Source organism: Podarcis bocagei, assembly GCF_964188305.1.
Source record: "Podarcis bocagei genome assembly, chromosome: 7".
NCBI lineage: Eukaryota > Metazoa > Chordata > Lepidosauria > Squamata > Lacertidae > Podarcis > Podarcis bocagei.
Window position 1 is genome coordinate 48,367,092 of NC_138132.1, and position 26,352 is coordinate 48,393,443.

At 40.5% G+C, this 26,352-nt stretch overlaps 1 protein-coding gene across 1 annotated transcript; it reads right to left on the reverse strand.

Moving 5' to 3' along the window:
• Positions 1-3,356: 3,356 nt before the first annotated feature.
• Positions 3,357-25,035, reverse strand: DYNC1LI2 (dynein cytoplasmic 1 light intermediate chain 2). The gene is made up of 13 exons (XM_081202717.1): positions 24,878-25,035; positions 20,354-20,427; positions 19,731-19,847; positions 18,319-18,549; positions 14,476-14,639; positions 13,686-13,779; positions 12,755-12,890; positions 11,551-11,662; positions 9,845-9,904; positions 9,238-9,279; positions 8,008-8,125; positions 7,046-7,162; positions 3,357-6,561 (listed from the first exon to the last, which is right to left on the reverse strand). The coding sequence occupies exons 1-13, from the start codon at positions 25,006-25,008 to the stop codon at positions 6,455-6,457; spliced, it is 1,503 nt and encodes a 500-aa protein (XP_081058843.1). The 5' UTR covers positions 25,009-25,035; the 3' UTR covers positions 3,357-6,454.
• Positions 25,036-26,352: the final 1,317 nt, after the last annotated feature.

Below are 26,352 nucleotides of genomic sequence, written 5' to 3' on the forward strand. Positions count from 1 at the left end.
TTAAATAATTTATCTTAACAATTTAACCTAATAATTAGCTCAACAAATCCTTTCCATCTTTCCCCATATTCTGTTATTCAAATTACCTTAATTTATTTAACCTTATCCTACCATAAAGTACCTTAAAGCTTGAATCTTAATACTCAAATATACATAATCCCTAATATCATTTCTGCTAGAGTCATATAGTTTCATTCCAACATTTTCCTTAATATTCATTGATTTTAGGCTAATTCCCCAAATAAAAAATTTTCTTTATAAATTTTCTTCCAATCTTCATCCAACGTCTCTTCTTCCTGGTCTCGGGTCGTGTCAGTCCTTACTGTCCATTCCATCTAGTCCATCAACCTGAAAGTCTTATGTCCGAGGCCCTTAATTCTCTTCCATGTCCCTTCTGCAGATCTTCTTCTTCTTGTTTATACTTGCCCTTTTCCTTGTCATTTGTTGGTCTCTTTCTTAATTTCTTTCCTTTCTCATTGAGGAGTAGGTCTCTGGAGGGGTTACAACCCAAAATTGTCTCCATCTCCCTTCATCAAACCCGCCCATTCCCCACAGCCCCACTCCCCACAGTCATCAATGTAATCCAAAAAAATATTTAAAAACATATTTCAAGGTCTCTCCAAAGTTAGGACCCTTCTCAGCTCCAGACTCCCTCTGGCCCACTCCAACTTCAATCTTCAATGACAGCGGCTTATACTCCTGTAGGGCCTCGGGTTTCTCCATTTGTATTATTTGAGGTGCAGCCGCATCCTCCTCCATTATCTTCTGCACTTGGCCAGTCATTACAGGTTCATGAGTTGGTCCCTGAATGGTTTCTGTATCAATATTCCCTATTTGTCCACAGTTGTTAACCACAACAGTCATCAAGTCCATTTTCTCATTCATCAAATCCATCTTCTCATGCATCTGTTCCAGCAAGGCACTTGTCTTGCATAAAGCAAGCACCCAATCTTCCTCCCAGCTCATCTTTAGTCAAGGTCAGAAAAGACTGGTCCCACGATCTTAATCTCACAGCTGTTGAGTCCTCAAGTAAACTGCAGCAACAATTTAACAAGCTCCCTCTAGGGGAGACAATTTCTATTTGTATCCATTTTTTTAAGGCAAGTCCAACAAAGGAAAATTACTTTCATTTTTCAGATATTTTTCAGATATTTTGTTTCTTTAGAATGCAAAAGGCAACATTGGAATCAGTCTATTTCTCTTCTTTAGCTATCTGTCAAAGTATTCCATTCACAGTCAATGAACCTCTCCAACTATTTCTGTCTCTGACACCCCGTTCCCAGGTTAGAGACGGTGGAAGTTTATCCTTCTTCACTCCCTCTCCTGCAGGGGTTAAACAAAGTTCTCCCCCTTTTCTCCTACTTCCAAGGGGGTTTCAGTAGTTTTAAAAGAAGGAAATTAGACTTTTTTCACGGCTTTCCAGGCTTTAGCTTACAAAGTTTTTGCTTTGGTCTATATACAAAAAGCGGAAGGTGGACTTCCTGTTTTGAACCTTCCCGCTTCAATGCCAAATTAAGATATTTCTTGATCCAATTTTCTGTTTCTACTCACGGGTACTTGTTTTGAATCCAATTGTCCACAGGAAAAAGTCAGCGCTCTCCGGCAATGGCTGTGCGGCTTCACTCCGTAAAAATAGCAATCAGTTTGCAGCACCGCGCCACTCACCCCACTTCGCTCCGGCGCCCCGAAAAGGGGTTCCCGGTGAGTAGGGGGGGCGCTCCTGGTGCCCTGCCGAACCCCACGTTCCCAGGCATCCTCTGCTGGGATTTCTAGCGGGTCCCCACCTTCGCCGCGGCGGGAAGACCCATTTTCTACGGAGCCCTTTCCTCCGATCGGAGGAACTCCGCCATTCACCAATGGCGCTGACCCGGAAGTCCTGTTTTGGAACAAATTATATGAAGAACCACCTTCCCCCAGATGAATCTGCTCACACACTGTGCTCCAGATCAGAGTTCTTCCTCCGTGTCCCCTTGCTATCAAAAGTTTAGTTGAATGGAACATTATTCATGACCTTTATAGGCACCCAATTTGTGACATTTCATTTGTGACATTTCATCATATGCCACTTTGGAAACTTATTTGGGCCAAAAGACAAAGTAAAAAACAACTGGATAAATAAAACAGGTGATGTTTGTGAGAAGCTAATTCAGAGGTAGCCAATGTAGTCCAAAACAACTGGAGTGTACCACAACCCCCCTGAAGCCCAGTGGTTAGGGAGGATGGGAGTCCATAACATCTGGAGGGCTCCATGTTGGCTATCCCTGGGGTAGTTCATTCTGTTGCTCTGGTGTGATGTCCTGAATAACTTAACCAGCACTACATAATGGGCCCATGTTTATTTGCCCTCTGTTCAAAAAGCAATAGACACAATAAGCTTCTGAGTGGTTTCTCTCCCCACTCTCATTACGGTATATCTAGCTTCACAATGTGAGACATACTAATCAGCAAATCAATCACCAAATCAGTCTACTCATCTTGTCTTTTCATGCTTCAGACACATTTTTTAAAAAAATTCTTGAATGCTGCATGCCTTAAACTTAAATGTGATTTCAGCCATCTGTTTGTTTGTTTTAAAAAGAACAATTTCAAAATACAATATTCTGCTCTGGGGAAAGGGAGTGAGGTTTGTGATGTCTCAGTTCCTGCCACTCAGTTCAATAAATAGAAGAAATAGGATCACAGCAAAAATCCCCCAACAAGCTGATGTCAAAGCACCAAAAAGGGCTTAATAAAAATGTAAATGTATACAGGAAAAGTTATCTATATGAAAACCACAGTACTTTATATTTTGTATCTAAACAGTAAACAGACACCCTTTGTATGTGATCTTGTATAAATGCACATGGTCCATTATGTATGTTAGGGCTAAGGCTTCTTTTGAAATGCACATCTTTTAGACTGAACAAGCTGATTCTCTCCTCACTTCATCAGTGTTTCAAAGGAAACTGCATTGTAATGCTTGTGATTTGTCCTGAGTGCTGCTACAGTCCTGTTTACTAACAGCATTTCAAGCTACAAAGCTTAACGCTCACCACCTAAACTACTGGTATGTCATTATCCCCACCCTTTTTTTGTCACCACCATCAAAATTGTTTGGGTCTTAGGTCCCAGGCTGGTGGTTAGTCCCCCCCACCCATCCCAGCTTTGTGAGAAGCAGTGAATTAACTCATAGAACAAACTGGCAGATTGTCACAATGGCTCAGCCATTAGTCCGCTCCAAAATGGCAGTTATTGTGCACTGCAAGGCAGCCATACAAACAAATTATTGTATATAAAGGTCAAAACATCCTTTGCCTCAAACCACAATTTCAGAACTGCCCTGCTTAGTAAAAAAAAGCAATTCAACACTGGTAAAGCAGTCTTGGTTGGTGTTTATTGAAGCCATTAATTAAAGAACATGTCCTCATTTTTGCCAGCACTAGAAAGCAAGATTCCACATGACTGCACCTGGTTAAAGCCATACAACTGGACTAAGGGTTGTGTTGGATACATCTGCAGTCCTCATTGGAAGTTAAAAACATCAATAAACTTAGTCATATAGGAGAGTGAACTTTCATTTACAGCATGGATATGGTTAAGTTCAGTCACTTTCAATGTAGTTAAATAAAACACAACAAGTTCTGTTCAGTTTAAACAAGTTTTAAAATGCCAATAAAAAGTGCAAACTTAAAAAAAAAATCAAGCAGCATAAACATAGCATTTTGATGGAGGGCCAATCCTTAATCCTTTATATTTGCCTTCTCTCTTCAAGTTGAATAGATTATTACTTTAAGTTTTAAACATGAACAGTAGATGCAATCAATATACCGTATATAAATATAGCCATGTAATAATTTTAACAGTCTACCATACAAGTGTATCCTGAAAAATAAAGTTAATTGTATTTTTTAAATGTAAAGGCTTTTGCAGTTTGGCCTTTGGTTCCAATGCTTGAGAACACCAGAAAAGACAACTGTGCAGCTTTCCAAAGTTGCTAGACTTTGGCAACCAAAAAACACTACATTACTTACAGCTTTCTTCCTTTGAGAAACTAGGAGCATTCACTTGCAGAGTTCCCTTAAGCACTATCCGAGTAGAGGTGGGAAATCAACTTCTGTTTGGATCCAAGCACTCTTTTGCACAACTGGAAAGTGGTATGTTACTGGCTTTTGCTCATTTGCAGCAGTTCTAACATTCATTTTATGAAAATGAAGAAACAAACAAAAAAAAAAAAACCCAGTAGCCACTTGTACAAATTATTGATATACAAAGTGAATTATCTGCATAAATGACAAAAACATCAACAGAAAGAGGCAGTTGTGTACTGAAGGCTTGCATTGGAACCGCATACCATCACAAAACACTTGCTTGTCCAACATACTTGTTTCCAATATATTATGCCTTATCTCTAGGCAGCCAAAATCAGCTCCAGACTGGCCAGCCAATCATAAGGCTGGTTCTATGCCTTTTGCACGTGTGGCAAGGAGATTGAGACAGTGGTAAAGTTCCCTATGCTAGAACTCAGCATGAACTTAACCATCCCAACATGCCATGCACTTATGCATGGCATAAAATGTGCAGCTGCCTAACAGTATAATAAAGCTGCATGCCACGAGGACAGGATGCAAGTCACATCTGCTAGAGTGGCCACAGTTTTCTTTAACATACATCTGGCAAATCATATGCCAGCAGAACCACACACCAAATTGCCCCAACCACAACTCGTCAATTTAAGATACAGGCAACTGTGGATGTAACTGAGGTTCTGAAATTATAAAAATGTAAAAAAAGGAAAGGAAAACAACAACATAACTGGCACAAGTAAACATGCTTTTAAGTTAATGCAAGTAAATACTCTTAGCTTTCTAGATAGTGTTAGACAGACTTACAAAAACAAAGAGGCGTCCTCTTGATGTAACACAGGGTTTGCAATTACATCCAGTACTGTGTTAGTGGTCAATTCATTCTGTATATTTAACAATATATATATATGTATGTATATATAAATATTAGGGGTGTTCTATTCAGAAACAAGATTCAGCATAACACACAAATCCTTATCAATAAAAAGTAAACTCTGCATAATTCATACGGTGGTTTTTTCCCTTCTGTGTGTTGATTACAAAGATGTTTAGTACTATAACGCAAGGTAGTGTTTCTTTTTCAGATATATCGTACAGAAACTCAAAAGTGCCATTTCAGTTAACTGTGGGAGTCTTTCATAGCTCAAGCTGGCCATGGGTAATTATTTGAGTAGCAATGAGGGACAATTGTAAGATTCCTTTCCACATTTAAAAGGCTACACTAAAGGGCTATAATGAAGTCATTAGTTTCTATGTTTTAACAACGTAAACCTACAAACACTAGTAATTTACTGCAAAGTGGAACAAAAATTTTGGGAGCCTATAAGAAAATTATTACAGGTTTCACAAACCTTAAGGCAGGACTGAGTTTTAGCTACTAAAAGAAAGATTTGTATTTCATAACACATTTCATCATGGGAAAGTGATATGTCACTCATTGCTCTTAATAGGCCATGTGATTGGCATTTAGAAAAGGGGAAAAAACCCAAGGCAGAAGCTATGAGAAAACAGGATTCAAAATTATACATTACTATAAAAAGTTACTGAGTTATTCAAAGTAAAGTCAAACAAACAAACAAAGACTGTTTGTACTACAGTGCACAAGAGGTTCAAGCACCTTCCAAAAGACATCCGTCACTGTGCCAGGCACTTGGTCTAATCAAGCTTCTCCCTGTGTCAGCTGTGACAAAAAGGGCACCCACCACATTTCATGTAGCTTCTTGTTAAAACAAAACAAACAAAAATGCAATTTATAACAAGAAAAATTCCCATGATACTCAGCATATAAGCTTTGGACACTTTCCAATTGTAAAGGCTTTTGTTTTTAAAACATGATTATCTGATCTCTATTCAACACAGGATGTATTAACACTGCTTTTCTCCAGTCTGTCCAACATACTTTTCACTTCTGAGCCAGATCTTGCACTTATTTTAAATGCAGCATCTTACACTCTCTTCATCTAACCATCATTCTACTACACCAGATTCTCTCCAAGTATAAATATGTTTTGAATGGCCAACTCCAGTATACTTGGAAAAGGGGACTTCATTCATCCTTAGTGCCAGCAGCCACTGGTGGCTTTTCAACAGGAATCCCGCATCTCACTTCTCTGTGCTCTTCCCTAGGAATTGCAGCTGCATCTTGTTTGCCACCCAAATCAAGAGAATTGCCCTATTTATATTCTAAAATGGTTATCTTAAAACAGAGGAATTTTATACGCAAATCTTCCTGAATGTGCACTTGATACTGGGACAAGCCAATGAAGGTTAAATTTCATTTCCCCCTGCCCCAAGAAAAACTTATAGCATCTGCCATAGCAGAGAACTCCTGGTCTTATCAGATCAATGTACATAGTTATTTGGTCATTTACATATGCAGGTTCAAGCATTAATCAAGCTTCGTTCTCTGTCGGAGAGGAGTTGGTCGTTACCATAGAGTCTGGTTTGCGAGTCATTCTATCCAGTTCTTCTTGGACATTCGTCAAAACCGTTTTTTGCCCTAAAGAAAACTTGAGGTTACTATTTCAGCCAAAGCACTCAAATAATAAAACAGTTGCAAACATGCTTTCTATGTCGTCGTGGAGGATTCTAGAATCAAAACAATAAGCAGAAACCAAGGTGTGGATAATTTAGACTGGGAACGGCTTAATTCTCTGTGAGACACAGCTCCAGGATCATTTATTTATGGAAATATTTGGCTTTGACATTAGCCAACCATCCATGGATTTCAGTATGGTCTATGCAGAGTAAGTTAATATGAAAAAATATTAATGCTTTTAGAAGCATAGGAAGCTTCCTTATACTGAACAATCTGAGTATTGTCTACACTGACTCACAGCAGCCCTTCAGGGTTTCAGACAGGTGATATTCCCAGGCCTACCTGAAGATGCTACAGATTGAACATAGGATCTTCTGCATGCAAAGCAGATGTTCTACCACTGAGCTAGGGCCCCTCCAGTGCTGCATTAGGCTCCAGACCGTACCTGATTTTTTGGCTGTGGTCTGCACTCCTCCGGCACCAGGACTCCCAGGAGAGCCAGTCTTTTTACTCAAGAGACTGTTGAAGAAGCTGGCTAGCACACCTTCACTTGCAGCGTTATCTAATTAAAAGGAGGGGAGAAAAGTTTAAAACACACAGGACCGTGGCAGATTAACAATCCTTTATGTTCAAAATATACGAAAGGCATAAAATGATGCGTGGGAGGGAAACGAATGTTACAAAGAATGTAATTCCTAACTGGCATATCAACCCATTCCCTTTTCAAAGAGGTCTATACAAAAAATTAAACATATTTAAATACAGTGGTACCTCGGGTTACAGATGCTTCAGGTTACATACGCTTCAGGTTACAGACTCTGCTAACCCAGGAATAGTACCTTGGGTTAAGAACTTTGCTTCAGGATGAGAACAGAAATCGCACCGCGGCAGTACGGCGGCAGCGGGAGGCCCCATTAATCATCAGGTTAAGAACAGACCTCCAGAACGAATTAAGTTCTTAACCCGAGGTACCACTGTATATTGTCTTATATTTTATTCCTGCTTCCCAATTTACTGGCTCTTCTAGCAAAACTGGTCATCACTTCCATTCAGAAATAAAACTGTCTTCCTTGTTGGGTCCTAAATTGTGGCAAGAATATATTAAATCCCATTACTTCAATAGTCAACAAAATCTGAATTTTTCTGCTATAATTATATTATTATTATAGGAGATTATTATAGTTATATTATTAAACTATGGATACAAGTATTGTTCATAATTCTCTCCATCCCTGATAACTTAAAAAACATTTTTAAGCCCCAACAGCTCCCCACTGTTCATGTGCTCCTCTCTGCACATGAACATTTGATTTTATCACTACATTAGTATCTGCCTTTCATCTAACAAGCTCTGTGTTCCAAGAAAAGATTACAAACAAAATAGGTTGTTTAAGTTTCCGTGCATACTTTTAATTGTTGGATCTGGCTTCTTAACAGATGCTATTGGCGAGGCACTGGGGACAGTGACAGGGCCTGCCCTGCCCTGGGGTCTTGGTGATCCGGAAGGCCCTCGTGCAGGAGATTCCTGCACAATCACAAATTGCAACAATGCAATTAACAATAAAGAAAAAAAGAGAAAAAATGCAACTGCTAAAGTGTACTCCAGCACTTCTTTGCTCAGAGATTCCCAAATTACACCAGTGAACTTCTCCAGATTAAAGAGAATTGAGGAAGCAACAGCAATTTATATTTTGTCAAAAAAAAGTAGCAACTCTCTGCAATTTAAAAGTAAAATTTCAATTGCAAATCTAATTGCATAAATTACTTTATGTTTGGGTTTAGTGAAATATAAGGAAAACTGCTATCAGTTAAATTTTAGAGCTTCCACTATTTTTGAGTGATACTGGCTGCGTTCAGACATAATGTTAATCCACAGAGTGTGGTTTGTTTAAAATATGACTAGTTTACCTGTGCATGCAGTTTGAGCACTCCCACTCTGCTCCTCCCTTCCTCTGCTTCCTGATCATGGCTAATTTGGAGAGAAATAAACCACAAGCACTGCCTCACACATAACACTAAGCCTGTTGTTTCATAGTTTGCTTCCCCACTCAACTAAGGGTGAAGTGGGAGAGCTTAAACTGCACACACCAACACACAGCTCATGCACAGTTAAACAAAGCATTCTTAAAATGAACTGTACTCCAGAGCTTACTGTTACATCCCAATGCAGCACACTAAGTTCTCAGAATGAGTTCCCCCTGCAGTGTTTTCTTTCTTTCTTTCTTTCTTTCTTTCTTTCTTTCTTTCTTTCTTTCTTTCCTCTTTTTAAATGTTCAACCTCTTTACACATACACAGCAGACGTCGTTCTCCGACTTTATTTAGTAGCTTGTGCTTCCCTAGTCAATTGCCCATATATCATTTTGAGAACTCTGGCGTTTGCTGTAGAAATTGCATGTTTTCAATGATACCCTATTTATCACTGTAAAAAGTTTGTCAATTTCAAGTATCAATTTTTGGGTATATCTCAGGCACAGATTTGTAAATACATTCAGCTGGCAAAATGATCTATTAACATAGTGTAACAGAATAGCAAAACACCTTCAGTTGCTTGGGATACTTTTTAAAATGTTATGCATAAACTGCATGCAATATTCCAAAAAGATACTAAGCAAGCATTCCTACAAACACATACTTACAGAAGCTCTTGTAGGTGTGGCTGGCTGCTTGGCAAGGTGAGACTGAAAAAGAACAAAGAGCTCTTTAATATACTAGGGGGAAATGTCCCAAAATTTAAAAACGTGTGGCAATGATGCTATCTTGTGAACTTGAGCTTAACCTTACTCAATGTGACTCTGGCACTTTTACAAAGTTATTCGCAAATGATATCACTAGAGGGCACCAGAATTAAACAGGAAAAGAGGTAGGATTCTGCAGTACAGTTGCATCACCTCATAAGTGCGGGTTAAGATCCAAGAGTCATGTTTATGCAAAAATGAAACTGTTGATATAGGCTTCTCAAGATGCTATGGAATTCTTCATGCTGTTGTTAAATGCTTCATGTGATAAAGCTGAGTCGCATCTTATACACATGCAAATTCAGCTCAGCTGCAGTCCATTTCAGCCTTTTTCTTCTGCCAGCATCTCCCTCTGCCTCCCTCCTCCTCTCTTCTGCTGGCTTCTACCAGCCACTTGCATGGAGGAGTGAGGAGAGGCAGTGGAGACATGGGAGAGGCCTCCCCAAGGGATTTCCTCCCCACTTGCCAGCAAAGGAAAAGTAATTTTGGCTATATGTTATTTTCTTACCTGCTGCTTCATAAGAAACACTTGTTCATCTTCCGCTGCAAGTTCTTTATCATGAACTAACTGATGAGAAGAGGAATAAAACACAGAAACTTCATTATAAACAAAAAATGGCTGCACAAATTATAAGGGGGGGCATTACCATGACAAGTTGTATATATAGTAAATTATCCCTTCAGTGTCCTAATAATCTGGAATAATTCCTACTCTCTGCTGTCTGACACAAGTTATGTAGTAGACGTGTGTGTGTGTGTGTTTACATGCATGCAACTCCAGTGAGGAAATCCTGCAGCAGGCACAGCCTGAGAGATTATCTTCCTAGCAGCAAAAATTTAGTACCACAACTGCTATGCCAACATTCCCACACTTAGAGCCCCCTCAATGTTTTGTGACTCCTGTTCCCATCAGCCCCAGCCAACATGGTCAATGGTCAGTTGGTGGGAGCTTTAGTCTGAAAGATCTAGAAAGCACCATGTTGGGGAAGGCTGTACTATACTAGCCATGGAAGCTACAGGAAGGCAGGGAGCATGTGGAAGCTTCTGGCCACAACAACTCCTTGCACTTCTTTCTGACTCCTTTCTTGCTTGGCTGGTTTCAGAAGGGGGGGGGCAAGCAGCTCTGCTCAATTAGTACCCCAATTAGTATTCAATTCTTGTTGGATTAGTACCCCAAATCCATTAGGTCCTTAAACACATAGTAGCAGTAGCAGGCTGTTTGCTGGTTAAAGAGAGGATTTCTAACTTGGAGGGCTTGAAGACAGATTCAGTTTAGAAGTGTCCTCCACCCCAAGTTCCCCCCAAAATAAAAGACACCTTATCCATAGACTCAATAGGAATTTAACAGATATGCTGTGTAGATGTCAAGAATTTTTCAGAACAAAAACTTTTATATGCAAAGTCACAAATATATATATAGTCTGTGACCTGGCCTCCTCTTGTGCATCATTATTTTTTAAATGTATATCGATAACATTCCCTAGGCAGTTTACAAAATTTAAAAGTTAGGGTGGTATTCAACTAACTCATCCTCAGAGCAGACCCCCTGCAAACTGTGGACTTGGAAGTCATATTAATTTAAATGAAGCTATGACCAACGTATTTTAAAATATGTTTATTTAAACATCAAGATTAATAAAAATCCAGGACCAGCTGTTCTGCCAGCATGGTAAATTATGTTTTAGACAGAGCTGATCTACTGGAAGAGGTTGAGCCTATGTATTTGGGGGGGGGGGTCCAGACTATAGGTCACATGCTAAATCCATAACACAAACCCAAAACACTGCATACATACACCAAATACACAGCAAGCAGTCTACAGCTAAAGCTTGCACCAGGATATTTAGAGCTACATTAATCAATTTTCTTCTACTCATAGTTCATTGGATCCAAGCCACCATTCTTTTGTCTCTTCCCATATAGAAATGCAATGTACTACATTTTGTCAGGGATTGAGAGCTGTGTTTTGTTTGCTTTTGAAACCTTCTGCATTAATCCAATCAGACTTCAGTACACCTGCCTCCCTGCAGTCCCCAAAGGGTTACAAATGTAAAAGGAATACTGTAGGCTAGGCAAATAAATGAGGGTGGTGGTTTATAAAGTCAAATTATTGGCTTAGCATTCTTACCATGGCTCAGGATACTGAATTCACTGTAGTGGTTACTTACAGCCCTGCATACTTGATAAAGTAATGTATAATTCAATGGTGCTTACCTTTCTTACAGGAGGTTTTACAATGAAGTCTTCATATGGATCTTCTGGTTTCACTGTTGTGAAGTTTTCATGTAGAATTGAAATTTTCTTTTCATTGTCCCAGCCAGCAGGTCTAGCAAGAGAAAGGATTCATGTCAGCACATCAGCATATCCTTTTTTTCAGAAGTACAGAATAATGGTGACTGGCACAGGTACATTTTGAAAATATTTGTTTAGCTTGCCTTTTTGCATTTGAGAAAAATACAGAAAAGTGTTATTACACTGTTGTACATTAAACGGGACATTCTTCATTCTCCCACAAAGCAAAACTGTCCTCAATGAAGTAAGAAGTATAATGCTAATTCACATTACTGTGAAATGCAGGAAACCAAGAGACCAATACCCTGGATCACCTTACAGTCAACTGCAAGCACTACAGCACATCTGGGTGCACTGGCAAGCACAGGAAGATGGAGCCAATCCTGGCTCTAAGTGTACCTGCGTTGATCACATTTATACTTTTAAAACTGTGCTGTGTGAAGTGACCTTACAACTGAAGAACTGCACCTATGCCTAGAAGGCAAGGATGAATTTGGTGCAACCTGCCACAAAACCATCATCCCTTTCCTTATGATCATTTGTAATCAGATGAGCCCTCAACTCCTTGGGGAGGAAGGTGACAGAAATATAACACACAAATGAATGTATGGTTTGTGTTGGCATTGGCCTTTATATTGGCCAAATATCCCAAAGGAAATGTTATGTGGAGTCATATTAGCTTAATTTTTCCTGAGCAGCACTACTATCCTTGCATGACACAACTGTGGCAAAAGACATTCAGGGATGGAGAAGCACCAGAGCAGCTTATTCCACTTCACGGTGGCAATGGGAAGGGGAGATACTTGTCTCCTTGCAGAAACAACAGCAACTCCACATCAGATAATATAACCTGGTGCTTCAGAAAAGCAGTTCTAAAGTTCAGGCAGTAAGTATGCAATCTTGAGTGTTCTTATTGGAAAGGAACTTCCATTAAATCAACGTAGACTGACTTCTGGCTAGCATGTTTAAGAGTTGTATATATATTGTGCTATCTTATTTATGTTTAATCTACTACAGTGTCTCCTTTTCATCCATCAGCCTCCCCCCCCCCCCCAATCTTATTCTCAAATTAAAGGGGATTTTCAAGTCTTAGTGTAAATGTACAAGAAATTGCTCTTCAACTTACATGAAAACTGCATCCTTTTCTACCACTAAGGCAGGTGTGAGAAAATGAAAGCCATATGTTTTATGTACAATGTACTTATATAACAAATCAAGATTCTTTTCCTCTTTAACTGATGAATAGATCAAGGCTGCACCATCTATTAATTTGCATTAAGGAAAACTTTTAAAATGTTATTAAGATCAATTGAAATTAATCTGCTAAATTTGTATTTTATGTTTTTTTAAACAGAGCAAAGTTTCCAGAAATGAAATACTTGAAATACTGTAATGGGATGGGCCCTATGTGCAATTCCTTAACATGAAATGGGCTGTACGTTTCATTGTCTAATGAAATACAAAGGGAACAAAGAGAGCTTGAAAGTAAAAAAATTAAGGTGGCAACATGACTAGAAGCAATCTGCTAGGTTTAAACAGCAAGTGCCATTCCTAAGTGATCCACAGTATTTACTAATATATGTATATATCATATAATACGTATATTAATTCCTACTTATAATTAACTAATTGTACTTGCAGCACAATTCTATGCATGTCTACTCAAAACCAAGACCCACCATGTTCAATGTAAATATGTAAAAATAGAGCAAGCATGGACATAGTGGGATTTATTTCTGAATCAACATGCAGAGGACTGCACTGTTAGTTGTACAAAAAAAATAAATCTAAGATTGAGCAAATTTATCAGTTCTTAAAGGCGGCCAGGCTACTACTGAAAAATAAAGTGTGGAGATAAAGTGTTTTTACGTATGCAATACAAAAAATGAAATATACAGGAAACAAATGATTTTTTTTCAATAATGGGGGGAAAATAGCAGACCCAGACCATACATTTGGGTTGAGATGATGGAATACTGAGCTTTATGTAAAGTGACAGCGCTCAATATGGCACTGTTTTTTATTCCACTACTTAAGCTCAAGTAAGAAAAAGATACATTGTAAGCAGAATCTACGAATGTGCGACTGAATGAAGTCAAAATGTTCTTCTCTGTAGTCAAGTTCCTTTTCTAATAAACTCATTGCATCACACTGAAAAAGAAACACAAAAAAAAGTCTTAAGAATTCTAAAAGCCTGAAGTGGAAAATGTGTGCAGAACATACACATTTTTGCATAAATTAGTGTTCAAAGCAAGCTTGGTTTGGGGTCATTAAGCAAAATACTTCAAAAGTCATCAGATATTGTATACCATCACGTTTGGACAGACAAAATATATTTTATTAAAATATCACAAAAGCACACATTTAAACTTCATAGACATCACATACTTTAAGACACCTTACTCCTCAGCTTTGAAACAAATGCAGAAAGGTATTTTAATTTGCATATTCATGCTTCAGAAGATAAACGTTTACAACTACTGATCACACTTTAAAGTTTGGGGCTTTTTTGTGGTGTGTGTATAAGATTAGAAACTGAACTTCCATTCTCTGAATTTAACTGAGAGACATTTTACAGATTTGAAAATATGGATAATAACTAATAGAACAGAGAATCCTGAAAAAAGAAATGGACTGCACTCAATGCTCTTCCCAGACATACTAAAAATCCAAATGTTTTTACATAAACACACAAATACTGACAATTACACTATTTTATATGGGCAGTGACAAACACTCACAATGTATATCAGGATCACAAGAAACGCAAGAGGGCAATAAAACATATCATTAGCAATAACCAAAATACTTTCCAAGAACTGCCAGTAAATGAGAGCTCAAACTTACCTTTGTACAAACTACTATCACAGGGATGCCGAGGTTGTGAGTCAGAACATTATCTCCAAGTGGTAGAATTACATTTTCATCATCTTGTCCTGATGGGCCTCTTCTCTGTGGTGACCCCTGATACCCATCTTCAGGTTCTACATATTCCTGAAAAGCCTTCACAACTATGATAAAAAAGAATAGTTTTACATGTAATTATAAAATACTTTGGGTGATATACAGCACTGGGTGAGGGTAATTTTCTCATTCCTGCCCCTTCCACTTTGGAGGGTCCCTCAACCTTTTGGAACCTATCTGGTGGGCACACAGAGCCTGGGGACGAGGGGAGAGAAGAGGGAATTCTCTTTGCTGTCAAGCACCACTTGAAAACCACTCTTTAAAGTTATGCAAAGGGGAATATGTTTTGAGGTTAAGCAAAATGTGGAGGTTCAGTAAAACTATTTATTGTTTTTTAAGCTGCCCTTCATCCTTTTGGATACCATGGAAGTTTGCAAAATAATCAAACAAAAATACAGAAGAGTTACTAAAAGACTAAAATGTCTAAAAGAAATTACACTCATAAACAAAATCAATACAGAAGAAGCAACATATCAATTGTGAGATTCCAAACAATGTTTACCTCTCAGAGGAGAAGATGAGTCTTCAATTGACCAGCTAACTGACCAGGAAGGACTAGTTAACAACATGCAAAAACCCCGGGATCCTGGTCTATGGTTCCCAAAGAAGCCAAGGTGCTTTTAAAAAGGTCTGAAGTTAGCATACAAATCCTGACTTGTTTGGGAGAAACAAACCAGGATTCCTCCCGGGTTCCCACATTGCAACAGGCTAGCAGTTCCTGGTTAGTTTTACCCACCTGCACAAAGGGTGGGGGAAGTGAACCAGCTGGATGCACCAGCATGCACACTCACAGTAAGCCAGGATAAGCCAGGAATCCTGGCTTATTGTGAAATGCAAATGCAGCCTTTAACTTGCAAATTTTCTTTTTAGCATAAAGCAACACTCTCTCCCTGCATAAATTATTAGTCATTACTGTAATGAGTTTTAATTCAGCATTCAGAGACCATTTGAGTACATCTTGGTTTGAAACTTCAACACTGCACCATTTCAGAAAAAAATTAACAGAGACTTTAAAATGGTATTCCATTAAACATGTTATCACTAATTAGTAGATGAGACTTGGCAACTCATCCAACAGGCCCCACAAGCAGAAGTGAGGCAGGCATGCGCTGGAATGCCTTGTGACACTGCCACTGCTGCTGCTCTCCTTCCTTAACCCACAAGGGAGGCAAACAGAGCAAGTAACAGTTAAAATCGTGGGCAGGGGTTAAGCACAGCTACTTCTCTTAGAGCAACATTTGCATTCCACAGCTGTGGAAAACCAGGGAAGCCTGGTAGTGTGGACTGGAAGGGAGGGAGGCCTCTCAGACAAGAATTGTCCACTGGCAGCAGAGATGCATGTTAGAAATAAGGTGAGTGCCCGCGTCAAGGAAGGGCTGCAGCAATAGGATCCTTAGGCTGCCCTTAGTTGCTGCTTTAGGTACAATGATCCTTCTGTGGGGGGAAAGCACAGAATCAGCAATGCTCTGCCCTCTGCATTTTTCAACAGTTTACTTGGCAGCTTCCATTTCAGCAAAGGAATGAACACCACAAAAACTGCATGAAATGTGACAATGGGGAGACACAGAAATGGCAATTTATTTTGCTGAAGCTCAGAAGCAGGCATTGACTTTGGTCACAATAGGCATCATTGGCACATGACTTGCCTCACGAGACAGATATGGAGTGACGTAATCCCCAATACAAAATGTACTTCTTGGTAGGAAGAAAGGGATTATTTTACCCACTGAATTTGATAGGATCCTCTTGGTTTAAAAAACTGCACAATACAGCTTTGACAGCCACCTTTTACATTGTCCCACTAGTTTAAAATGAGTGCCCCGTTAATGGTGCAAGTCTGCAAAAGCATCAGGAAATTCTTGTCAGATTGCATTTCTTTACAAAGAAGCAAAGTGTCAGAAAACTTTGGGACAGTGAGAAACCATTTCTTTCAATCAAACTTGCTATACTATGAATGAACTATATTTTCAGGAACATTACGACATGGTGAAGAGAGGTTCTCCCAAGTTCCAGTAATAAGTCCAACCCTGTGCAGTGGAAGAGCATTCCGGCACTGTACCCCTTTATCAAGGGAATGTGCAATTAGATACCACTGTCTCCTATCCTGAACTATCATCTATTTAAATGACATTTCTATTGTGCACAAATTCTGCATAGGTATTTTCATGAGCACACTTTCCACCTCATTGCATTAATATATAAATATAGATTCAAGTTTTTAACATAGCAACCGACTATGCATACCTGAGGGCTCACACAATGAAGAATACTAAGTAGTAACTGTGGTTCTCCTTACAGTCTTTTTATGAACTTGGGGTATTATAACCTTGAAATTGATGCTATCAGTGACAGGAAAGCCAATACTACAGGATGCTTATTGGTTTCACAGTTGACTATCTTTTAATTATCCCTGTTTCTGGAATTCAGCAAACTGCCACTGTGCAGAAATGTTCCATACCTCACTCTGACTGTCCTCAAACTTACGGGACTCCTGCATGCATTAACTGATAACACATAATTACTCACATGTAAAAACCTCAAGTCATATTCTCTTAACTGCACTTCTCCCACCTCACAGGGGTCTACCTTTGTTGACCAAGCATGACTGAAGCTGTACAACCTGAATATATTTTAGTAAGGCTTGCACAGATAGACCATCCAAGACTTCTAGATGTGGAGATACTTTAAGAACCAGACAAGTTCTATTATTTGCTATCAATCCCCCCATGTATGTGTGCATATGTGCACATTGCTCTGAATTTAATAGTCATTATTACTTACTAGTCTATTGCTCTTAGGTACTCTCTTAAATTTTGCAATGGATTTTATTATTATTGTAAGCTGTTCTGAGAGCCAGTTTTGGCTGGAAAATGGACCCCCTGCTTGGCAGGGGGTTGGACTCGATGGCCCTTGTGGTCTCTTCCAACTCTATGATTCTATGGAGTAAAATAATAAACAATCTCCATGCTAACCAACCTTCTTGCCAGAGATTTCTAAAAAATATTTAGCAACATAAGCTCTTGACAATGTTTGTAATGAAGTCAGTTTCTTAAAGAGCCTTCAGTGTGTCTTGCTCTCCAAATATATGTTTTATCCATATTATTCCAAAGTCTCCACACCTTGTTCTGCAAGGATATGGAAAAGAAACTGTATTTGATTTGTTTACAAATCTCAGAGTTCTCACAATTCCAAACTCTGTAATAGGAATGACATTTTACAAGTCACTTGTGCATCAAACAAGTCCAGAACATATGCCCACAGCCATAATGCTCACCAAACTATCTATATTGTTTCAATTCATGTGCCAATTCCAAACTCGGTACTAGGAAAGAGATTTTACAAATCATTTGTGCATCAAACAAGTCCAGAACATATGCCCACAGCCACAATGTTCACCGAACTATCTATGTTGTTTCAATTCATGTGCCAATTCCAAACTCTGTACTAGGAATGAAATTTTACAAATCACTTGTGCACCAAACAAGTCCAGAACATATGTCCACAGCCACAATGCTCACCGAACTATCTATATCATTTCAATTCATGCGCAAAGCCTAGCTGAAAGGAAGACTCCCAAACATGAACTGCTGGCAGGGAGAATAAAGACAATGCTAGGCTACATGACCACTGGTGGGTTACAATAAGGCAACTGCATATGAATTTAAAAGCAATCATCCCGGAAAGTTGTAGGGATACAAAATAAACTTTCAGTCTCACATTACTTACATTGCTGTTCCATATCTCTCATCTCTTCAGGGGGGATTTTCAGCTTATCAATATGTTCACGCAATACACTTGCCCATTTCTGTAAGGATTCCATAACAGTCCATGGTCTAGACATATCTGCCACAAAAATGACAAGGGTCTCTTGCAGCGATTCTGCTGAAACAGCGAATTTCAAGAGCCCTTTATGGTACAAGTCCCCATCAAGAATCCAGACGTTACAACGGGTCTGATCTGAAAGGAAGGAGAGATGTTCTCATTAAGAAATCATTTTCCACGGTTATTATTAGTCACCACCTATATACTTGGCATTTTACAAAGAATGAGAAGACAAATCCTTAATCCCACAGAGACACCTATCTTAAATTTGACACAAGTGAGACAAAAAAGGAAGAGGAAGGAACTGGAACCAGGATCAAGCAAATGATAGTATGTGTGTGTATTGCAGTCACACACTTTGGCTTAGCTACAATGGATATTAGGACTAAGGGTTACTCCACAGCAGTGATGGGGAGCCTATGGCCCTTGAGATGCTGCTGGATTACAACTCCCATCATCCTTGATCACTGGCCACACTGGCACTGGCTGATGGGAAGTAGAGTCCAACAACATCTAGAGGCTCATGTGTTCCCCACGACTGTTCCAAAGGCTTCACAGAAAAAGTGTTTTTTTTTAAAGGAGGGATTTGAAAATAAAGGAAGGACATGTCTAGACAGAAAGAGAGGAAGATCAAGGTAATTTCAGGGAGCAGGAAACTTGATGGTGTTGGAGCTGACTGAGAAAGTCACAAATATGAGTATGCCAAGATATTAAGAGCAGAGAGATAAGAAGTGGATAGCCATGGAGGATTTTCAAGTGAGGACAAAAGTCTTGTGCAGTATCCAGGAGGGGATAAGAAGTGTAGGGATTTAATGAAGGGTATCACATGGCTAGAGCAACAACAGAGGTGAATCATTTTGGGAGCATTTCTCAACATATAAAGAACAAATGGATTAAATTACAGCTGCAATTATTATTCTGGGTAGTGGTTCTCACCCTTTGGAATGCCCTTCCATCAGATGTTAAGGAGATGAGTAATTATATAACATTTAGGAAACATCTGAAGGGAGCCCTGTATAGGGAAGCTTTCTAAAGTTTAATGTTTTACTATGTTTTTATATATGCTGGAAACCACCTAGAGTGGCTGGGGCAACCCAGTCTGAGGGCGGGGTAATTATTATTAATAATAATAACTATTACTACTACTACATATATTCACATGGGACTAAGCTCTGTTGAACACTGTTGAGACTTCACTCCATGTGAACATGCATAGTCAGAGGCTTTGAGAAGGCAGTCGAAAAATCAGCTGCCCTTTAGAAGAGGCCAGCCTTCAGCTTTAAGCACAAGACATGCAAGTAAGGCAAATACATTACCATCTCTGTCTTCATCATGGATATTTAGGTACAGGTATTCCAGGCCTCTTCCTTTCTTCCCATGCTCTGCTCCTTGGATTTTAGTCATTAGTGTTGTTTTGCCTGAGCCATCATCACCTGCCAATAGGTTTAGAGGGCAGAAAACAAACATCAAGAAGCTCATCTCTTCCAGGAAATGATAAAGTCTCTGAGCTGAGAATTTAGTGGGCGCTGGAGAAACAACTCATTTATTCTGTTATAGGGTAGCAAAACAGCCCCGTTACAGGAAAGAGAGACTCTCTTGGTTTCAGCATCACAATTCACATTCATAAGCTGAACTTACTCTTTCACTTACTCTACAAAAAGGTCACATTTGCATCTTTAATATTTTGAATGTATCTTCTTAAGGCTATTAACATGCACCACAAGCTCTTTTGTCAATACATTAGATCTAAGATATTTTGTCAGCACAAAAAAGATACAAGATCAACTTTAGCCTGGCTAATATTATGTTACATGCCTCCAAATAGGCTGTGTACTAAATTAAACAGCTCATTTTGTTCTATCAGTTAAATTTGTTTTAAAAAGTAATCCAGTGTCAGAATTCCCATAAGAATCTCCCACTATTACTCACTGATACTTACCAAAGACAAGAATATTTTTGCCTGTGGGTAATTTAGACCTGGATCGTGTGGCAACTTCACTCAGTATTGAGTGCCTGCAAAAAACAAGTTCACTTATTAGTTTGTCTGAGACATAACACAAATCAAATGAAACAAAATAACTGTCAAAGGGCATTTCTGTGCAGGAAAGTTTATGTATTTCAGGGGTGGAGAACCTCGGGCTCATGGGTCAAATGCAGCCCTCCACAGGCACCTCTCTCTTGCCCTTGGAACTCTCTCCAGGCCTGCCACTATCCCCAAGCCACACTGTCACCGGTCCTGTTCAGCGCTCTCCTCAAGTGCCTTTGCTTGGCTGAACCATGTGCTTGAACTGTGATAATACCTCTTGCTTGCCAGGATAGAACATGGGAGACAGTCAGGTTGGATGTGCAAGTGTAGAAACCTCTGGCTTTTGCATGGCTGTAATTTAGCCTCTTGTACAAATGTACAGACCATGGGCCGAAAGAAGACCCAGAAGACACCAACCTATCACCCACCAGGATCATCCGCCGACTTCAAAGTCAATTAAGTCAGGAGGAATGAGACCTTCCAGGTGCCATATTCCAGCAGTGGATGGGGCAAGAAGCAAAAGTGTACAGAGTAAGAGATGTAACTTTTACCTTCGTACAGGCTACATTCCAGCCATGCAAAAGTCATAGGTTTCTGTTCACACACAGACACTTCTCCATCTTCCATCCAGGCAAGGAAACAGCATTATCACAGTTCAATAATACATTCCAGCCAGGCAAAAGTACTTGCAGAAGGTATGCTGCAGAGCCAGTGAAGGGTGTAGCCTGGAAGAGGGTAGGGCAGCCAGGAGAGAGTCCTGAGGGCCTAGAGGGGTTGCATGTCCCTTACCAAGTGAGCTTGCTTAGTGCTCCTGCATGTGTACAGAGGGCCAAACAGAAATCCACTGATTTCACAATCCAGCTCCTGCAGCCATCCCTACATAGATACAGTTGTGTAGTGCAAAAGGCAGGTGGGTGACATGGCCAGGGGTTTTGGATTATGTTCCCAGATTGTATAAAGGCTCTATGCTGTTGCCAACCTTTTTTTTAAATGAAGCAACCATTAGGTATGCATGCTTGTTCAGGAAATGTACAATGTACAAGGAAACTTTATTTAAACCAGTTATGTTATATGATTCTATGTAAGTTGTCTTCACTTAAAATTATGTATTATTTATTTCAGAAAGCTCAATCCACCAGTTTTGGCCTATAATGGAAAACTACAATGACTGGAACACTAAGTGTTATGAGTTATGTGCTGTTTTTGTCTATGCAGCACTGCAATGACACTTGGTAGCAAAGGTGTTTTTGGAAACCTGACCTCTCATGAAATTCTGCTACTCTGAAGACAGCTGATTCACTGCTGATTGCTCAAATGATAGTAGTATATTTTAAGTCCACTAATCTTGTTAGTTTTGCTTAATAAAGTAATTTTAAAAAAATACAACTTGTTTAGTTTCCAGTTTCACTTTAGTTACTGTGGATGAAATTTCTGGTTTTGTCTGTTTTAAATAGATATACACATATATCTTCAAGAAAAGCAGAACTCACTGATAATGCTGTCTAATTCCACTATGCAGGGAGGGGACTATGCTACTACCGTCAGATTCTTTATTACTACAACTAATGCTTTCCTTAAATATTGAAACTCAGGAAAAAATAAAGTATTTCAAAAAAAGAGGGGGAAGAGAAACAGTACTACCGTGCACCATTATTCTGAAGGGAATTTTCAATGTATTCCAAATTGTGATATACTTCTAGCAATATGTCAGCAGACCTGTCTCCACCAGAATGCAAACACAGACACTCATGGGTAACAGATGCTCAAATCCCTAGCCACTTAAACCTCATTAGCAATGTGCACATTAGCCTTTCCTTTATCCTCACTTTAAATTCTACTGAGTGGCTTTGCTCAAATTCTAGATCTTCTCCTAGAGCACAGAAGTGGAGCTGGAAGAGACATTTTTAGGCCAGACTGCCAGGTTTGGCCAACTTCTACAAAACATGTAGGGTTCCAGTAGCAGCTGAAAAACAAGAGTAAGCATCTGTCCAAATAAATAAGACCATGTCATACTAAATCACTCAGATTGCACATATAAAACAAAACACAATAGCCCTATTTGTTTGCATAGATCTGATATACTCTCTCTTGCTCAGGAGTACATCAAGTTATAATGCTACCTCCTTCACAATAGTAAAATTCCCCCAAGAGGTAAATCAGTGGCATTGCTTTCAGATGCTCTCCACTGCAAGAAGCAAAATCAGAACCCATAATGCTTCAGTGGTCACAGAGCATATCTGATACTGGAAACAGCCTCTCTGTATATCACAATGTAACTATTCCTACCTATTCCTATAAACTCCCAAGGGAAGTTACATAATACTGTTAAAAATATTGTGCATATGCCAACACTGAGCATAAACAAGAATAAAGGGAGCTCCCAAGCAGAGCATGAATTTCTGTAGTGTTTGCTGAGGGTCAGTTCTGCAACTTGATCTTGCAGTCCAGCAAACATACACATTTATATATAAAGCTATTTATAGACCACACCTCATACAAAATTCCAGAGCAGGTTACAACAAAATATACAAAAGAGCTAAGATACAACCAAAAACAATACAAAATAATCATAGAAATGAAGACTGGATACAAAGGTGCTGCACAAGAGAGAACGCGTGAAAAAAATAGTTGATCAATATAGGGTATTTTTTAATATAAATTAAGCTATTTTACAATGGGGCTACAGAATCTCAAATATATTCACAGAAAAAAAAATGATTTCATAATAATTTAGTTTAGTATTTGCACCTCTCTTTTCTATTAAAATTAAAGTCAAAGCTGCTTACAAAAAAAGATAATGCCATAATTGATTTCTCCAAGTTAAGAGCATTATGTCCAGTTCTGGGCACTACACTTTTAAGAAGGATATTGACAAACTAGCATTAAGAGGATGACAACCTGGATGGTGAGAGGTCTGGAAACCAAGCTCTGTTTAGAATGGTTGAAAAGTATGTTTAGTTTGAAGAAGAGAAGGAGAAGTATAATACCAATCTCCAAATAGCTAAAGAGTTGTCACATAACAGATGGAGCTCTATTGCTCAAGAGAACAGGACCAGAATCAATGGAGGGAAAATGCAGGGAACAAAGATTTTGTCTAAATGTTAGCATAATTTTCATATTGGCAATAGACAGTGGAACAAAACTGACCGTCACATGAGGAAGTGGGCTTTCCTAAACTAGGCATATATAAGAAACTGGACAGTCAATGTCAGGGGTGCTGTAGTTGCAAGATCCTGCACTAAGTGGGGAAGGCTCCTAGATCTCTTCCAACTCTATAATTTAAAGAATTTTTATTCTTAATTTGACTGGCACTGCATTTTCAATCTACTCCATCTTCTAAAGCCGCCAAGATTTTATAACCCAGCCTATCAAGCAGGTGTCTGTGGGCAGTTCTGCAGCATTTGAAGAGTCCTTTGTCAGAGTGCTGTAGTTGATTCTACATGAAGCAGGTGTTTGGGCTAGATATCCTCCAAGGTCCCTTTCAATTCTATAGATCTACAATTGAAAAAAAGACCAGCACTAGATGCTTCAGAGTTCAGCCTGGCACAATATTCCTGGACAAAAGCTGTCAGGCTAGAACCACACATTGGTTTAGATATTTTTCTCCGTTTAAATAGATGGGTCTGAGTGTAGGAATGTTGTTTTTAAATATACCAAGAGAGTAGGCTGGGTGAAAATACAAAGTGCATCCACTGCTCATCTAAACCACCATCACATGAACACTTGAGAAGTCAGCCCTGCTAATGCATGGGTTTCTGCTGCATTCACAATGAAAGTAATCATCAACAAAGCAATCCAGAGCCTGTCATTTTATCTCATTAGCTTTTTCAACAACCATGGCTGCCAGCTAGGTCAAGATTAGGGCTGCTGGCATCGCTTTTTAAGTGGGCACAAGAGGGTAACGCTGCATTTTTGTTCCTGGGCCTCCATGGGGGGCGGGGAGGTCCCTGCTGCATAATCCTTCGATGGAAAGCGGGGGTAGGGTGGGGGACAGAGAAGAGATAATCCTACTTTAAAAGGGATGCTCTGTACCCCACCGACACGTAGCTTCTTGGCTTCGCTGCCTACATGGCTCACATCTATGCACCCTTGTAATTGCACAGCGAAAAAGAGACAGGGAGGGAGAAGCGACCCTTCCTACCCCAACCAGCCCTTCTTCCTCAAGGCTCATAACTGCACGAGGCGCCCCTCCCAACACTAGGCAGAGCCGGGCTTGAGCTGTCAAACAGCCAAGATCCTGGGGCCTGCAGGCAGACCCGGCGGAGCCCCGGCAACGGCTGCTCCCGGGAGCACGGAGGCTCCGAGCCCACCGCTGAAGCCCAGTTCCCGTCAGGACTGTGGAAGGCAGACAGAGCAACCGCTGCCCCTCCCTGGCCAATGCCAGCCCGGCAGCCAGGAGCCGCCAGGAGCCCAGGCCAGCCTAGCGCGGTTCCTCACCAAAGGCTCTGCCCTTCGTCCTCCTCGCTGGCGAACTCGGCGGCCACGGGCCCGTCCGGCCCCAGCAGCTTCTTCTCCGCCAGCACCGGCGCCATCTTGCCAACGGCAGCCACCACAAAGAGTGACCTCATCCGCCCAGGCCCCGCCGAGAGGACCCCGCCTTTCCCACGCGCAGCGCCGAGGACCCCGACCGTCCTGCCCGGTGCCGGGTCGCCGCCGCCGCCACGGGGCCCTTTCTCCGCGCCCGACTCTCGTAGGCACGCTTGGCACCTCCAGTAGCGGCTTCTCCGTGGGGCCAAGCGGCAGCTTCAAGGCGGCGCTCCTGCCTGACGAGGGGACGGGCGCTTCGTTCTAGTCAGGCAGCGTCCTGGACTCCTAAGGAGCGGTACCATATTCTGGACGATGAGTTCAAGCTTTTTGGGGCCGCCGCCCAGTGTTTGTGCGGAACAGGGACCCCTAGCGGAGACGGAGAGCGGCGCAGACTCTGCCGGCTACGCCCAGGCTTCGTAAAAGAACGCGGCGCAATTGTCGAGGCAAAATTGATTGGAAATCTTGCATGTTCACAAATTGTGTATCGCATCTACACTCATAAGTGGAGTCTAGGGAGGGATGCTGTCACAGATGAGGGGTTGCCCCAAAGGTGCTGAAAACACCAGTTTCTGGGGAACAAGGGTGGGAGGGTACTTCTGCGCTCGTGGTGATGTTTGCAGGCTTTCCTTAGGCATCTGGTTGGCACGATGAGAGCAAGCTGCAGGGCACTTCTTAGGTGAACATGCAGTGTATGGAACAGCAAATACTGTTGGCAGTATGGAACAGTCGCATCATGTCATAACAGATAGTAAGGTGCGAATTCAAGCCTGAGTTAAGTTTGTAAACTATACAGGCAAAGTTCTCAAGGCAGCTGTCAAAATTTTTAATGCACCTGATCTGCAGATTCGCCCATTTGATGGAATGATTTAGAACTCAGGTGACGACTTCACCTTTTGACTGGGCACAGCATCCCTCCCTATACCAGCAAACATCACAACTGTCCCCATAGGCAGGCTTGTTTATCAGAACTATCCCTGTATGCAGCAGGGCATATGGGGACTCAGACCCATAAATGGCAGCTTCTGGCCTGGCAGAGTTCCAAATCTTGCATCATAAAGCCAAAGCCCACCACAGGTGGCAGGGCACCACCAGCAGGGCAACCCAGGGGGTTTTGCGTAACTCCCTACAGGTCACCCTGCAAGGCTAACTGTAGGTAATGAGGTGACCACTAAATGAGAATTAAGGATTGCTCACCAGGGTTAGAGGCTGGCCTCTAGATGAATGCCACATGAAACTGGCCTTACTGTCCCTGTGCAAGAATCAGGCTGAGCTGTATACTTACTACTGGGAGCAGGGAAAGGGACCAAGTTCTAATACTGTGGCAGTTCTTATCTTCTTAGAGATTATCATCTTGCATTACTACTGCACTTTATTATAATTGTATC

Coding starts and splice junctions, on each gene's coding strand:
- DYNC1LI2 (XM_081202717.1), bottom strand. CDS start 25,008: ATGAGGTCACTCTTTGTGGTGGCTGCCGTTGGCAAGATGGCGCCGGTG. Junction 19,848..20,353: donor CAAAAATATTCTTGTCTTTG/GTAAGTATCAGT, acceptor ACCTATTGGCAG/GTGATGATGGCTCAGGCAAA. Junction 8,126..9,237: donor CCACACCTACAAGAGCTTCT/GTAAGTATGTGT, acceptor GTGATTGTGCAG/GAATCTCCTGCACGAGGGCC.